Source organism: Seriola dumerili, unplaced genomic scaffold, assembly GCF_002260705.1.
Source record: "Seriola dumerili isolate Sdu_G_001 unplaced genomic scaffold, Sdu_1.0 BDQW01001195.1, whole genome shotgun sequence".
NCBI lineage: Eukaryota > Metazoa > Chordata > Actinopteri > Carangiformes > Carangidae > Seriola > Seriola dumerili.
In genome coordinates, this window is record NW_019175450.1 from 541,420 (window position 1) to 556,091 (window position 14,672).

At 40.2% G+C, this 14,672-nt stretch overlaps 3 protein-coding genes across 3 annotated transcripts in view; 2 read left to right on the forward strand and 1 right to left on the reverse strand.

Annotated features, from left to right (window-relative positions):
- Positions 1-237: 237 nt before the first annotated feature.
- On the reverse strand, positions 238-3,254 carry LOC111238130. Its single transcript, XM_022767528.1, has one exon. The coding sequence runs from the start codon at positions 3,238-3,240 to the stop codon at positions 2,056-2,058; it is 1,185 nt and encodes a 394-aa protein (XP_022623249.1). The 5' UTR covers positions 3,241-3,254; the 3' UTR covers positions 238-2,055.
- A 488-nt stretch (positions 3,255-3,742) lies between these two features.
- On the forward strand, positions 3,743-9,207 carry bud23 (BUD23, rRNA methyltransferase and ribosome maturation factor). Its single transcript, XM_022767554.1, has 12 exons — positions 3,743-3,927; positions 4,102-4,139; positions 5,400-5,495; positions 6,022-6,104; positions 6,301-6,397; positions 6,510-6,606; positions 6,716-6,766; positions 6,851-6,936; positions 7,186-7,231; positions 7,327-7,388; positions 8,136-8,225; positions 8,487-9,207. The coding sequence occupies exons 1-12, from the start codon at positions 3,880-3,882 to the stop codon at positions 8,539-8,541; spliced, it is 849 nt and encodes a 282-aa protein (XP_022623275.1). The 5' UTR covers positions 3,743-3,879; the 3' UTR covers positions 8,542-9,207.
- A 623-nt stretch (positions 9,208-9,830) lies between these two features.
- LOC111238140 (syntaxin-1A-like) overlaps positions 9,831-14,672 on the forward strand; it is a 61,209-nt gene continuing 56,367 nt past the window's right edge. Inside the window, exon 1 of the mRNA XM_022767541.1 lies at positions 9,831-10,024. Within this exon, the coding sequence (XP_022623262.1) occupies positions 9,995-10,024 (30 nt within the window). The 5' untranslated portion in view covers positions 9,831-9,994. The remainder of the gene's footprint in view (positions 10,025-14,672) is intronic.

The following is a 14,672-nucleotide window of genomic DNA, read 5'->3' on the forward strand; positions in this document are numbered from 1 at the left end:
AGGACAAGCGTCAGTATCACCCCACACTGAGTTTAGACTCATTCTGCCCCTCAGGCCTCCAGCTGTAACCCAGAGATCAGTTTGATGTGCACAGACGCCCTCTAGAGGTCAGCTCTTATATTGCTGCAGAAAAAGAAATGCTGGGCAGTTACAGCTACATATTTATTTATGATCACTGATGAATAAAACTAAAATGAAACAAAGAAAATTAATGTTATTTTATTATATTTGCTCAAATACAGCTTCCTGTACATAAAATAAACAATTCAAAAATTTCTAATGATATATCAAACACGATGTGGCGTCCTGTATGTACATTACATACACATATACAGTTAAACATGTGTAATAGCAAATTATCTTCAAATCCTACACTTAAAGTAATTCTCTACATTACAGCACCAGTGTATAGGGAAAGATGGAGGAACCGTGTGTTGTTCAGCATGTAAAGTTTCAGTTTCCCATATTTGTGCAGTGTTTGGATGGACAGAAAAAATCTATGAAAGCTGTCAAAAAAAGTTGTTTGGGTTCAAACTTGCCACGACTAATAGATAGTTAATTAACAGGTTAACACAGCAGCTTCACAACTGGTAGAATAACTGTTGACAGTACAAAGACTAATCCATCATGTGCATGTACATCAGATTCTCTGGTTTTCTCCTGCAGACGTTGCAACATCTGGGCAAATGAGCATTTACCAATTTTATAATAAATAAAATGTCAGAAAACCATGAAATGTGAAATATGATATCTTATCACCCTTTCACTGGGTGATTTTGAGATTCCTGAAAGAGCTATATGCTCGAATCATACTTCCACATTTTGCTATGTGGCTCACAGATTTCCAATTTCTACTTGAAATTACAGGTTTTTTTAAGAGGTCACACCTTTATAGGTAAGTGTAAAGTTTGTTTATGTCTTTCAGATCCTACGCTATGTAAGTGATGGGGGGCAGAATCCACAGACCTTATTCTGGGATAAAACATATTCCCAAGTTTATCTGATGGTTACGTGAGGCTTCAGCAGTCTGTGTTAGACAGATCAAGTGGATAACTTCCAAAGTTACGGTATTTGTCGTACTTTTTGTTTCCATAGTGAGCTGCTAAAAAAGGCTGTAACTCTGGATGATATACATATGATTTGTCTAACACAGACTGCTGAAGCCTCAAATTAGCTGCAAATAAACTTTGGAATACATTTATGCATGGGTGGGATTTTGTCCTCCATCACTGACAGTGAAAACACATTAGGAGGGGATCTCTTATTAGCCAGTGTGAATAGGAGAAATTACAGTAATATAAACAATAAATAATATTGCTATATTTTTAGGCTGTATTGTGATACATGATATATATCTCAATATTTTGAAATCTCCTTTAAAGCACTTCATAAATGCACGATTTAACCCTTTGATGCATACAATCACACCAGTATGATGGTGCAACATTTGTCAAAACATTCTTGTTTACTGAATATATATCAGGGGTTTCTTTTGGAACAATTCAAAAAAATTGCATTCAAAAAGGGGAAAAGTTAAATTACCAAGTTAAATTAGCAATTAACAAAAACTGAGCTCAAAGCAACAAGAAAGTGTATACAAGAAGAATACACTTTCTTGTTTCTTGCGGCTTAAAACAATTACTTGCCAATTTGTAATCAATGTTACGATATAATCATCTACTACATCCCATGTGGAACAAGCCACGATACTTGGAGTATATTCATTATATCACCCACCCCTAGATGACAGTATGCATAAACTGATTCAATGCTCATATGGGCACCTGACTATTTTTTTAAGACAAACTTGAAAAATAGTGACCTTATCCTTTAATATTATCAGCTACATATTATGAATGAAAGCCTAACTGCTGCTTTAGAGAGACAGTCTTTGTCTACTCCTGCAACAAACTAAAATAATCCTCTGCAACTGTCAGAAATTGTGCAACACATGCAAAACAGTCCGAGGTAGCACCCCAACCCCCTCCGTCTCCTCCCGCCCTGAGAGTCGTAACATGTAACCCCATAGGATCACATCTGGTAGCTGCTTCTATTTCAGGGCCTGGTGAGATTCACAAATATCAGCCCTGCCATGGCCAGCAGCATCGCCACAGTCACCTCCATCATCTTCCCCTGCCTCCACCTGCTCAGCTGCTCCCTCTGCTGCTCCTGCATGCGCTCCTTCCTGGCCCTCATGTCCTTCTCTCTCTGTAGCTGCTCCCCATAGTGAGCCCGATAAAAGGCATCAAAATCAAACATGGGCCTCCCGCCTGTTTGGGAGTACCGTCTGGCTCTCTGTTGATGCTGCTGCTGCTGTTGGGAGCCTGTGGATCTGCTCGTGGTCTCTTTGGAGGACGGTCTCCCTGCACTTCTGATATCTGACTGGCTCAGGATGCCCCGGTCGTACTTCCTCCTCAGGCTGATGTTACCCAGCACGGTGTAAGCCTCACTGATCTCAGAGAAGCGCTGGGTGGCCTCCTTGCTCCCTGGGTTCTTGTCAGGGTGGTAAATAAAGGACTGCTTGTAGTAGGCCGTCTTGATCTGGGACTGTGTGGCACCTGGGGACACTTTGAGGATGTCGTAATAGGCCGTCCTGCTTCTGTACAGCAGAGGAGCATCTTTTGAGCTCCCATCACTCCTCCAGCAGTAGTTTCTAGTTGCTGTAAATGGATCAGGTTGTAGTTTCAGCTGTCTCAGTCTCTGTCCACATCCTGGCCTCTCTGATCCCTGATCTGCCAGAATGAAGACAACAGTGCAGAGAGCTCGGAGCTGCTGAGGGGATCTGAAGGTGTCAGGGTGTATGGAAATAGCTCCTCTGGTCCAGCATGTCATCCTGCAGAGTGGCAGCTTCTCCTGGAGGAGAGGCTGCAGTCTTGCAGCTAAGTACAGGGCTGTTTTATGAGCTTGGACGCTCTCTCTGGTTTGAACAAACCCGATAAAACGGGATGAATCCAGCTCCAAAGACGTGGCACAAAGCAAACTTCCATTTACCTGTTGACGTTTACTTTTCCTCCCTCTGGAAAGTTTCTCTGGTTTGCGTTGTGTTGCTCTGCTTTCTGACACTGGCTGAACTTCACGTTGGTCCCGGGCTGATTCCTCTTTAACGCGGCTGTCAATGAAGGAGCAGTTTACCAGCAGAGATCCGGGACTTTCACCGGCGCTCACCGGCCGACTCTGGCTGTTCCTGAGGGCGGACAGTCGGTAAACTCCGCTCCCCAGCCTCTGACCGACCTCTGCCATTTCACCGAGAAGAACGGGCCGGTGGACAGCCCGGAAAACAGCTGCAGCATCCGGAAACGTCATACAGCCAGGAACCAGTAAGAGCCAATGTTTACAGGAAGTACTTGTAGTCGACCAATAATTTTGCAGGGAAAAGGTTACGTTGTAATGTATTGGATAACAAGTGGATTTAAATAGAATTTATCATAGATTCTCTAAAGTATATTCTGGCCATGAAATTCAAGGACAACTTTTTCACCTTTAGAAAATAATTTCAAACTGCACTTAAGTGTAAAAATGCCTTGAACCTATGTAAGATATGACAGCATATTAAATCACATTTAATATACATTTTTTTGTCTATCTATTTAAGTTTTAATCCCCTTTTAACTTTTATTATCATTTATTTTCTCTTAACACCATTGCAACTTCACTGGAATTTATTTTGCTGTCCTGTTTGAAGCACCCTGTAACGTGAGTTTTGCTCAGTAGGTGGCGATATAATCGTGTATTTACGCTGGCCTGCGCGTGTTAAAATCGACGAGGGAGAAGCTTTACATGTGGACTGGCTGCTGCCAACACAACGTTTAGCTTGTTTATAACCTGATATTACAAATTATTTACTCGTCTTCAGACACAGACACGCGCACAGGGAGAACCATGGCATCCAGCTGTCGACGGCCTGAGCACACAGCTCCTCCAGATGTGGTGAGTCGCTCGGTTTATTGTGTTTTTGTAGCTGCTAGGCTAACGTTTTGCCTCAGCTGCTGTATTTTGGACATTTAACGACCTTTAACTATCACATATCACATACCGAGTGGTGGTCTGACGTTAGCAGCAGCAGTGTGTTGAGGTTTTAATCATGTGCTCTCATCTCCGCAGTTCTACAATGAAGAGGAGGCAAAGAAATACTCTCAGAAGTGAGTCTGGATGTTGCACTGTTCACTGTGTCTTGGAGTTAAAGTACAATATTGATAGATGTACATATGTTCACCGTGGTATCGCTGTGTTAAAGGTGAAGTAAATATTAACATGTACTTAGTTGGCAGATTATCAGGTGCATAAAGCTAAAACTAATGTAGTGTAGTACAACAGTCCTGTAATAAATCCTCCTTCATCTGGGTTGTGATGTTCAGTTTTTGTTTAAAATGTTTGAAGAGAGGTATTGATTCAACTGACTGGTGTTCCTATTGTTTTGTCCACCTTATTTATATCAATGAGGGTAAGATAAATAATAAAACATTTTTATGGAGAGGTGTTGATTGAACTGTGTGATCATTTTGGAGGATGTAGTCTGTGGTGCCGTTGAACTGTATTGCCTTATACAGAGAGCTGTTTCTGTTATACAGTCCACATGGATAAAATAAGAGATGTATATAATAGAATAATGTATGTTAAATGTTTTTTTTATCCTGTGTCATGCTTGAATTTTATGTGTGTCACTTTGGTTGTTATGTTCTAGTTTGTTTTATTTTGTTTGTTTCATTTTCTGCATGTCCATGTTTTCCATTGGACTGAAACATGCTTTTGTTTATTTGCTTGTTTTAATATGTGGAAAAGTGTGTTCTATGTAAGTTATTTTAGGAGAGAATAAAACCGAGCCAACAAACAGAGCATTGCAACAATGAGACAATATGCAGTAAATCAATGGGCAACTATTTTGATGATCAACAAAGTAAATTTTCTAAGCCAGTACTCCAAATGCTCTCTGGTCCCAGCTTCACAAATGCGAGTATTTGCTGGTTTTCCTTGTTGTATGTCATTGTTAGTGGAATCTCTTTGGTCTTTGGACTGTTGGTTGGACAAAGTAAGACATTTGAAGATGTCAGGCTGTGGGATCTTGTGATGGACATGTCATAATTTTCTAATATTTTCATGCTTAAGAGTTAACAATTAATGATTAATTGAGAAAAATATCCAAAGAGTGATTGATAATGAAACCAATCATTAGTTGTAGCTCTCATTCAATATGTTGTTTCTTTAGTGTTGTGCAGCTTGAGTATTTTGTACTGGACTGTCAGTAACCAGCTGCAGTATTCCCTGTGTCATTCTGCAGACTTGCTGTGGAGCTTGCAGAGAGATTACTAAATCCAACACCAAATCTGACAGTTTGCAACATGTAAAGGTTTAATTTCATGTGAGAATGTCTTTACATTTTAAACGATTTTGTTGTCTCACAGCTCTCGGATGATTGAGATCCAGACCCAGATGTCAGAGAGAGCTGTCGAGCTTTTGAACCTGCCGGAGGGACAGCCATGCTTCCTGCTTGACGTGGGGTGAGTGACACTTACTATGTTTAATAGTGACGGCACTATTAATCTGATTAAGAAAAATTTCCATGCTAATACAAATTTTTCTGTTAAGATGAACATAGATAAGATCTCAGAGTAAACATAATCTTGTCAAGCAATTCATAGTGTTTTCTTATTGTGGGTGCATCACCCCGTGTAAAGCTGTGGTTAACACACACCATTCTGTTTCTACGTCAATAGTTGTAAAAATAACTTCTCTAAATACAGTGGTTTTCCACATACCACGACCGTAGCAACATGATAGAAAGATGGAGTTGTAGGTTGTCTGATGTAATGACACTACAGGGAAGTGGTGGTTTTTCTACAGTCTGAAAAGGGGACTATGAAAAAGCTATGTTTGAAGTGATGACAGTAAACATCTGGTGGTGGTTGAGAATCTCTTCATCTGAATGTCACCAGCGTGATATTTTGTTATTCTAAGTTTTAACATAAGACCTTGTAAGATCCAGAATTACACAGTGACCTTGTATGTGTGTCCTCTGTCTCTCAGGTGTGGCTCTGGTCTCAGTGGAGACTACCTGTCAGAGGAGGGACACTACTGGGTAGGAGTCGACATCAGCAACGCAATGCTGGGTTAGTCTGACACTGCTACATTTAACCAAACAAAATGCAGAATATAATAGTGATTAAAGCAGAGATTTCTGTCTTATCGCTCGCAAAATAAGTATAGTTTCTCATGTATTTTTTCAGGGTTTGTTTGTGTAATTATAGATTCAGTTTAAAAGGCGATCTGAAACACTGATCAAATGTAATTGTCTTCCTGTGACAGATGTTGCACTGGACAGAGAAGTAGAAGGAGACCTTTTACTGGGGGACATGGGTCAGGGGATGCCTTTCCGACCCGGCACCTTTGACGGTTGCATCAGGTGAAAAACGAGAGCGTGCTTGTGTTTAAACAAAAAGAAGAAAGAAAGAAAAAACATTTTCCCAGGATTAATTTCTGACTCCGTTTTTCATTTATGTGTTATTCCCCGTCAGTATTTCTGCCCTGCAGTGGCTCTGTAATGCCGACAAGAGGACACATAGTCCTCCAAAGAGACTCTATACCTTCTTTACTACTCTCTACTCTTCTCTGGTAGGTTTTTATCACTCTTGCTGACTTCTTTGACAAAAATCGGAACATCCATGTACCACATTGTACCGTGAATACATTTACTTACTTCTCCCTGCTCTTTGTCTTTCAGTCAAGAGGCTCACGTGCAGTTTTTCAGCTTTATCCAGAGAACTCAGAACAGGTGAAAATACACTGTGGATGTAAAATCTAAAGTTTTCTCCGGATTCTTGAATTTACCTTCGGTCTTCTTCTTCCCTCTCTAAAGCTTGAGCTGATCACATCGCAGGCCATGAGGGCAGGTTTCAGTGGAGGCATGGTGGTGGACTACCCCAACAGCAGCAAAGCTAAAAAGTCAGTACCTATCAGAAGCGGGGCTTTTATTTTGACATGTTGAGCTGCAGCCATCCACAATTGATTCCTTGCTAATAGCCTGTGAAATTAGTACCAGTGTACTCACTACACAACACTAATTAGAACAGGACGGCATCCATATTGACTCACATATTGTCACATTAGTCTTGTGATGAATTATTGATCATTAAAATGATCTGCCTGATTTAACTTTTCTCTCTCACGCACTCACACTTTGTTTATTTCCAGGTTCTTCTTGTGTCTTTTCGCTGGAGTTACAGGAGTCCTTCCCAAAGTAAGAAACGCAGGAGTTAGCATCAGTGGATATTGTGGACTGTTTGATTTGTTTTAGCTACATTACGGAAACTGCTCTCTTTTTGTTCTTTTCAGGGATTAGGATCAGAAACTTCAGACAAAGCTGTTTCAAACCAGGTCCAGTATTCAGGACAAAGGTAAAGAGAGTCACACACTGGCTCTACTACTACTCTAAAAAGAAAGGTTTCTTATTTATTGACTATTTATCCAACCAAATATATCTAAAGATTTATTAGAATAGTAGTGGGATTAACTGAATGATATTACTTGGATGATGACTGTATCATAGAGCTGAAACGATTGTATTACTGTTCATATTTGCTCATTTCATCTTCTCAAATGCAAGGATATGCTGCTTCTCTTATTTCTTTTTTTCTTGTGTGATAGTATACAGAATGTTTTTTGGATTGTTATCTGGACAGCACAAGTAATTTGAACATTGGGTGTTGTGAAACATTGGGTTCTAGGAAACTGAAAAGCATTTTCATTCTCAATTTGTTAACATCTTAAAGATTGTTGTTATTATTAGTTGCAGCTCTAATTTATTTTTATCAGGATAGTCCCAATTTTGTTATTCAATTGTATTAAAACAACCCTTTAAAAATCTTCCAGTTTATTATTCGCAGTTAGCAGAGTAAGCCGGTCTTGGTGTTGATAAGTGCAGGTTCAGTCATACCTGTCTTGACGAAGCCAAAAGACCAAGAGAAATCTAAAAGGGTCGTTGTCCTGCCTGACTTAAAACTCTGTCAGGCAGGTTTTCCTCCCTTTCACATAATAATGTTCAAGTCTCTCTTCATGGTTATACAGAGAGACTGGATGCGTGAAACTTTTTGCATCAGAGTTTTTTTCGTAAAGCTAATCAGCTACACTTTGTTTTTGTGAAGATGTCGGTTCAAAAACATGAAAGGCAAATCAGCGAAGAAGGGACGAGATTGGATCTTGGAGAAGAAGGAGAGGAGGAGGAGACAGGGGCGGTATGTACATGACAAATACATGGATTTATTCATTATCTTGTGCTGAAATATTCATGTTCTAAATAATGCAATATGATTTTAAATTGATCTTAAATTGAATAATCTGATTAGTTGTGTTTTGTAATGTTATCTCTCTCTCTCTCTCTCTCTCTCTCTCTCTCTCTCTCTCTCTCTCTCTCTCTCTCTCTCTCTCTCTCTCTCTCTCTCTCTCTCTCTCTGTCTCCCTCTCTTTCTCTCTGCCGTGTGTTTGATGGCCTGCAGGGAGGTTAGAGCCGACACAAAATACACTGGACGTCAGAGGAGACCTCATTTCTAGCTCTGACTCATGCAGCTGTGCCTTCATTGGCACTCGTCTGCGCCGCACACAGTCAGCCACCTCTGGAGCTGCAGAGTGTTTGGGCTCAACTCTTTAATTCAAGTGGATGAGAGAGAGTGAAATGCTATTACGGTCAATCATTTTTGTATATTTGGTTGAGTCTTCACACGGTGGTAAGATGGCACTCTCCGTGTTCTTGTCAGCTGGAACATACCAAGTACGTGTGCAGACATGCACTGCCCACTGGTGACATAGAATTTTTATAGATTATGAAATGTCATTCTCCATTTCTGATCAGCCGTTTATTGTTTTATCTACAATATTTTCTCAATTAAAACTAAACAAAAAAAGAGAGATTTTTATTGATTTATTGATTTTATTTTATAATTTTTGTCCAGAATGTAAAACATGTAAAAGAAATTGAACAACTTCCATGAATTTGTGAAACTTCAGTCTCACAATCCAGTGCTACAAAAACTATTCTGTAAAGGGGATACGCAAAATGACACATGTAGTGCATATACAATACTTGTGTGTAATTGTGTATGATGTTCCTGAACAAGCTGGCAGTTCATTAAATTAATGAAAATTATAAAAAGAGGAGATACAGTAAGTAGAACTGTAAAATAGAATAAAATGACATAGACTATCTATACTGCCAAACAACTTCTTGTATTGTGATGTTTTATGTGGATCATTCTTATCAGTAGAGCAGCACATTACCACCATTTAAAGGAGAAAGGCTATTAATAAGGTAATATAATTGTTCCAACTGCATCATCACATTCAGGGCTTTAAAAAAAAAAACTAATGTCAGACAGATGTATAAGGTACACTAGTGTATTTGCAATTTAAAGTCTAAAATTCTGGTTTTTGCACAAGATTTCCGGATCATTGAGGTCTTCTGCTTCTTCCAAACCAGTCTGCACGTCATCCTTCCGACAGAGGTCGCTGTGCGCTTTGGCACAATACAAACCACCTGGGCGTTATCTCTGAACCTGCTCAATCAATAACCAAATCCAACACAATTTCACCACTCAGCCAACCGACCTCTCCGGGGTGGTCATTTCTCTGTAAATCTAGTCTTCAGTCAGTCAGACAGACGTCAACATAGCTAAAAGAAACTTGGAGAACTGACTCACGTTTACAAAAACATAAAAAATAAATAAAAAATAAAGGTCAATTAGTGCGGATTGAGGAGGAAGTTGCGGGTGTGTAATGGGTTAACGGCGGAAGGCCTCGCCTCACCTTTCGTGCGCGTCACCCGGTTCTGTAAAGTGGTCCCACCATCCCAGCACCCAAACCAAAGGAAGGGATAATCACCGCCTCTCACCACGGCTAGACGCGCCTCCTCGCCTCGGTCGGTCTCACATCATCCAGTCGGTCTCCGCCCCGCCGCTCCATCGCCACACGCATCCAGACCAAGAGTGATTTACCGGAGAAACAGGGAACCATGAAGGACCGAATGCAAGAACTTAAACATGTGAGTTTCTGTTTGATTCTTTTCACTGGTTCGCAGCCACCTGTTCTGTGAATAGATGCTCTGTGAATTCGCTTTCAGATGATATAAAAGCGGATTGAGGAAGCTCAGACCCTCAGAGCCGGGCGCGCTGATTGAGCAACAGTTGTGACTCGGCTCTGATGGAGGCTGAAATTTTGTGTTTTATCACCAGCTACAGGCGGATATCGCTCTCAAGCTTTACAGTGCGTGTGAAGAAGAAGAAGAAGAAGAAAAGGCAGCTGAGATAAATGATTTCAGATGTTTAATCAAAGTAAAAGTCGTTCTTCCTCTTTCTCCCAGCGAATAATCACTCTGACCCTCCAGTTTGTCTTCCTCAGGCAATTTATAGGTTATTGGAGGATGTCTCTGGGACTCGAGAGGGAGTTAAAAGATACACTTGGCCCTTAATGGTATTTCATTTTATAAGGTCATTCGGTTCATATTCAGTGTTAAATTTTAACATTTTCTGTAATCAGACAGACTACAATAGTAATCCAGATAAAGTTAAATTGCAAATTGTGTATCCTGTGTGTAAATATGTCATCTGTGTGTGTGTGTGTGTGTGTGTGTGTGTGTGTTCTGATCGATCAGGCCTGAACTGAGGTTATGTGATTGCAGTGGTAAATTGGTCCCAGCTCGCTCATTCCACCTGTTAAATGTCCATCCTCTGCGCGTCACAGACGGTCCTATCCGAAAAAGAAAAAAAAAAACCCTTAACCACCCACACCCAGCACAATGATTTGTCCATTTCTAACAATTTGTTTTACATTTAATCAGGGCTCTGTGAGAGAAAATGGAGTTCATTCTGACATAAATTAATCAGATTAACAATCCCACATTCTGTAATCATGAAAATGAAATCTTTGGATTTTACATTTTGATCTGGTTATGATTGTAGACACACACACACCAAATAGTTTTTAAACAATTTTATAATTGATGTTTAAAGCCATTTGTTGTTGAATTTGGAGGATTCATGACTGATTCATGACTATTTTTGGTCTGACAGAGATACAGAAGAGTCATTGAGTATTATCCTCCATAGGAATGCTGATTTGAGCTTGATATAGGCTGTTGTATATGTGTGAGGGGTAAAGTGGTCATTGTCAGATCTGGGTAATTGGCAGTTAAGTTGAGGACAGAGAGGGGAAACAATTTACAGCTCCTCAGTTTTCAGTGAAGATATGAATTGGCCTCTAGGGAAACAACCCAGCCCTGCCAATTATGTGTGTGTGTGTGTGTTCAGCAGAGGCGTGTCTCCAGTCTGCCATGCTGCCTTCTCACAGTGCAAGAAAGATGCAGTTGTCAGAGAGACAGAAATAGCCTAAATCTTCCTCACCAGCTTTGGTGAGAAACCTCAACCAATATTCAACCAAACCGTGTGGGGTCAACAGAAATGTTATGTCAGCTGCTGATTCTATTTTCTTTTATTATTTTTGATCACATCTTTCATGTCTGAGAAAAGGCAGCTGGAGCGGATCCAGCCAGAGCCAATTTCAGGTGATCCACACCAAAATAAAATTGAAGTAAATTGCAAGTCACAGACAGCTTTTTCCCATCAGCACTAGATTAATATTGTTTTCCGTTTAAAGCCTCAAGTTAATGCAGCTTTTTGAATCTCATGGAGATGTCTCCGTGGGTCTGGAACACACTTCATAACAGCACACTGTATGAGGCATGTGCAATTGTATAACAGCTCTGAAATAGTGTATTGCAATGGGCAAGGGCTGCAACTAATTCTTGTTTTCAGTACTGATTAATCTGTCAGTTATTTTGATCAATTGTAGAGAAAATGCTCATAACATGTTCCCAGGACCCACAATTACATCTTTAAACATTTTGCTTTGTCTGATAATAAGATATTTCATTTACAGTGATGGAAAACAAAGAAAAGTATCAAATGCTCACATTTGAGAAGCTGGAAGAAGCAAATTTTGTTTGTTCTTTGATAAATTATCAATTAATTTACTAATTGTTTCAGCTCTATGTGTTCAGGCATCAACTTGGGGAAATGTTAAACCTTGTGCAAATGACACTGCTGAGATGTGGTGTTTCTACCAACACTGAGTTTGACATTAAAGATGTTCTCAGTGAAAAGTTATACCACACTTTCTACTTTGCTCATTGTAGGGCCATTGATGAATGAACTTGTGACAGAACATCTTAAATGGGATCCTTCACTCAGACATCACTTTGAACCCTTCAGCTGATTGCATGAACCCACGTCTTATTGCTTCCAAATACCCTTGCTGGACTAACATTGGTTTTGTGCTTTCTCATTTTCAAACATTTTGTACAACCGGGTTTTGAATTCATTTGTGGCAAGAAACAGGTCGTACAACTGCTGGTTTGGTGCTTCATTTTCTATCTGTATAGTCTTTGTTTTTTTTCTTCTAGTTTTGAATGAAATTTGAGTCTCTCCAGGAGTCGTATGCTTATAGTGGTGGGGATTTAGGTGCCCTATGTTGCCAGGGAAACGGCTCCTGGTAGGGTCTCCCAAGTCAACGTGGTCCCTTGGTAGGGGCCTAACTATGTGACGGCAAGGCCAGTCAAACTTTACATGGACATTATGTATCTAAACAAAATCCAGTGTCAAGGCTTTCTTGACATGATTGTTGGATTTTAAATAGGAATGTGCCAGTGCAACCTGTTCATACTGATACTCATGCTGATTGTGATACCTCAAACTCAAATGTAAATCTCGACTGTCAAATCTGTCATTGGGAACCTTCTTTTATGTAAAATAATATGAGCCCTGGGGATTTCTGGGGCACTAAAATCTGAGTCTGGAGCCTGTTGTGACTCAATGATTGAGTGAGTGAATTTTGTAATGACACTGAGTTATTGTGGATTGTGCCATTTCACCAATACCTGATCCATAATTGTTAAGTTTGGAAGAGTTTTTAGCATTTATTTGGGAAAAACTCATTCTCTCAGTCAAACGACCAGTGTGTGGGATTTATTTGCATCTAGTGGCGAGGTTGCAGATTGCAACCAACTAAATACCCCTCCCCTGTCCAAGCATGTAGGAGACACTACGGTGGCCTTCAGGTAACATAAAAACACAAAAGGCCTTATCCAGAGCCAGTATTTCGTTTGTCTATTCTGGGCTACTGTAGAAACATGGCGGTGCAACATGGTGGGCTCTCTATGTAGATGTGAAGGGCTAATTAAAGGCTGCGAATGCTAAGCTACGAAAACACAATTCTTAGTTTCAGGTGATTACACACTAATGAAAACATAATTATGAATTTTATATTCCATTTTCTGCCAATAGAGCCTCCTAAATCCTACACACTGGCCCTTTAAATGTTTTCATTATTTTTACTTATATTACTTACTTACTTAATAATTGTTTTGTGCTACATTTTGGTATTTGCTTAAATGGAAGAAATAGTTTAACTACAAATACCATATTACAAAGATATTAGATAAGCATACATTTGCACATACAGACCAAGCTAGAAGAAGAGGACTTCATTTTACAGAGTTTGTTGTAGCAGTGTCTTTTTGTGTGTTTTTGTACAGTCATGGTGCGAGTTTACTCACCCATGTGCTTCTGTGTCATTTTGGCAGGAAATTGAGTTTTGCTCATATTTGTGTGAGGTTGGAGGCTCTGCTCCAACATTGCCCATATGCACATAAACCTACTTTACGAGCTCAATACCTGCCTATGACTCTGTTCGTCCAATAGCTCATTAGTCTACTGCCTAAAGCTGCCTGCTTCAATAACTAAAACGATCATACGGCCGGATCTCCTCTCCCCTCACTTCGTCCCATCGCTCCCATTTGGCCCAGCAGTTATTTAGTGACAGATGGCGCCGATGTGATGTGTTTGTCAGCCTTCTTCAAGCTCTGAAACCTAAGGGGAAACATACTGATGAGGTTATTACAGATTTCACACACCACAGGGACTGTTATCAATCAGATGTGATTGTTTGTCATTTTGCGGCAGTGAGTTATTTATTTAGACAGGTATTATGAAAGCTGCACCTGCAGCAGGTCATTTCACCTTCATATCTCCTCATTTTTTCCTGACGTTTTATCAGCTCCATGTTTTTTCCAGCTGTCTCATCGTTTGACTATATCTGCCTCTTTTCCCATCTCCATCTCTTTAATAATAACCCTCTCTTTTCTTTCATCCTCTCTGTAATGGTGAGTCCCTCCATTATTGCTCTTTGCTCTTTTCCTATCAGTGATTTATCAGATGGGTTCCTGTCCTCCCCTACGTTTTTGTCTCTTTTCTCCCTCTTCTCTGTGCAGCCTTGTTAGTCAGTGTTAGTATTGGTGTGTGTGTGTGTGTGTGTGTGTGTGTGTGTGTGTGTGTGTGTGTGTGTGCTGGTGGAACTCATTGTCACTGCCTGCTTGGCGTTAGAGTGACACATTAACTAATAGGATGGATACAGAGCGCCGACTCAGAGGCTGTGTGTGTGTGTTTTTGACCCTCGTGTTTCTCCTTTTACTTTTCACTATCCCTCCTCTTTTTTCTCTGCTCACATCCATCTCCCCTTTTTTTCCGCTTTATTCCATGTCTTTAACTCTTTTTTTCTTCTGTCCTTGACCTGATCTTAGCTATTGCACTTCCTCAGTGACACAAACAACAGCGAGAGTAAAGAGCCACTTTGCTCTG

Excerpts from the sequence above, each read along its gene's own strand:
- bud23 (XM_022767554.1), top strand. The coding sequence starts at position 3,880 with ATGGCATCCAGCTGTCGACGGCCTGAGCACACAGCTCCTCCAGATGTG. Across the intron at positions 4,140-5,399 it reads GCAAAGAAATACTCTCAGAA|CTCTCGGATGATTGAGATCC; the intron begins GTGAGTCTGGAT and ends GTTGTCTCACAG. Across the intron at positions 5,496-6,021 it reads TGCTTCCTGCTTGACGTGGG|GTGTGGCTCTGGTCTCAGTG; the intron begins GTGAGTGACACT and ends TCTGTCTCTCAG.
- LOC111238130 (XM_022767528.1), bottom strand. The coding sequence starts at position 3,240 with ATGGCAGAGGTCGGTCAGAGGCTGGGGAGCGGAGTTTACCGACTGTCC.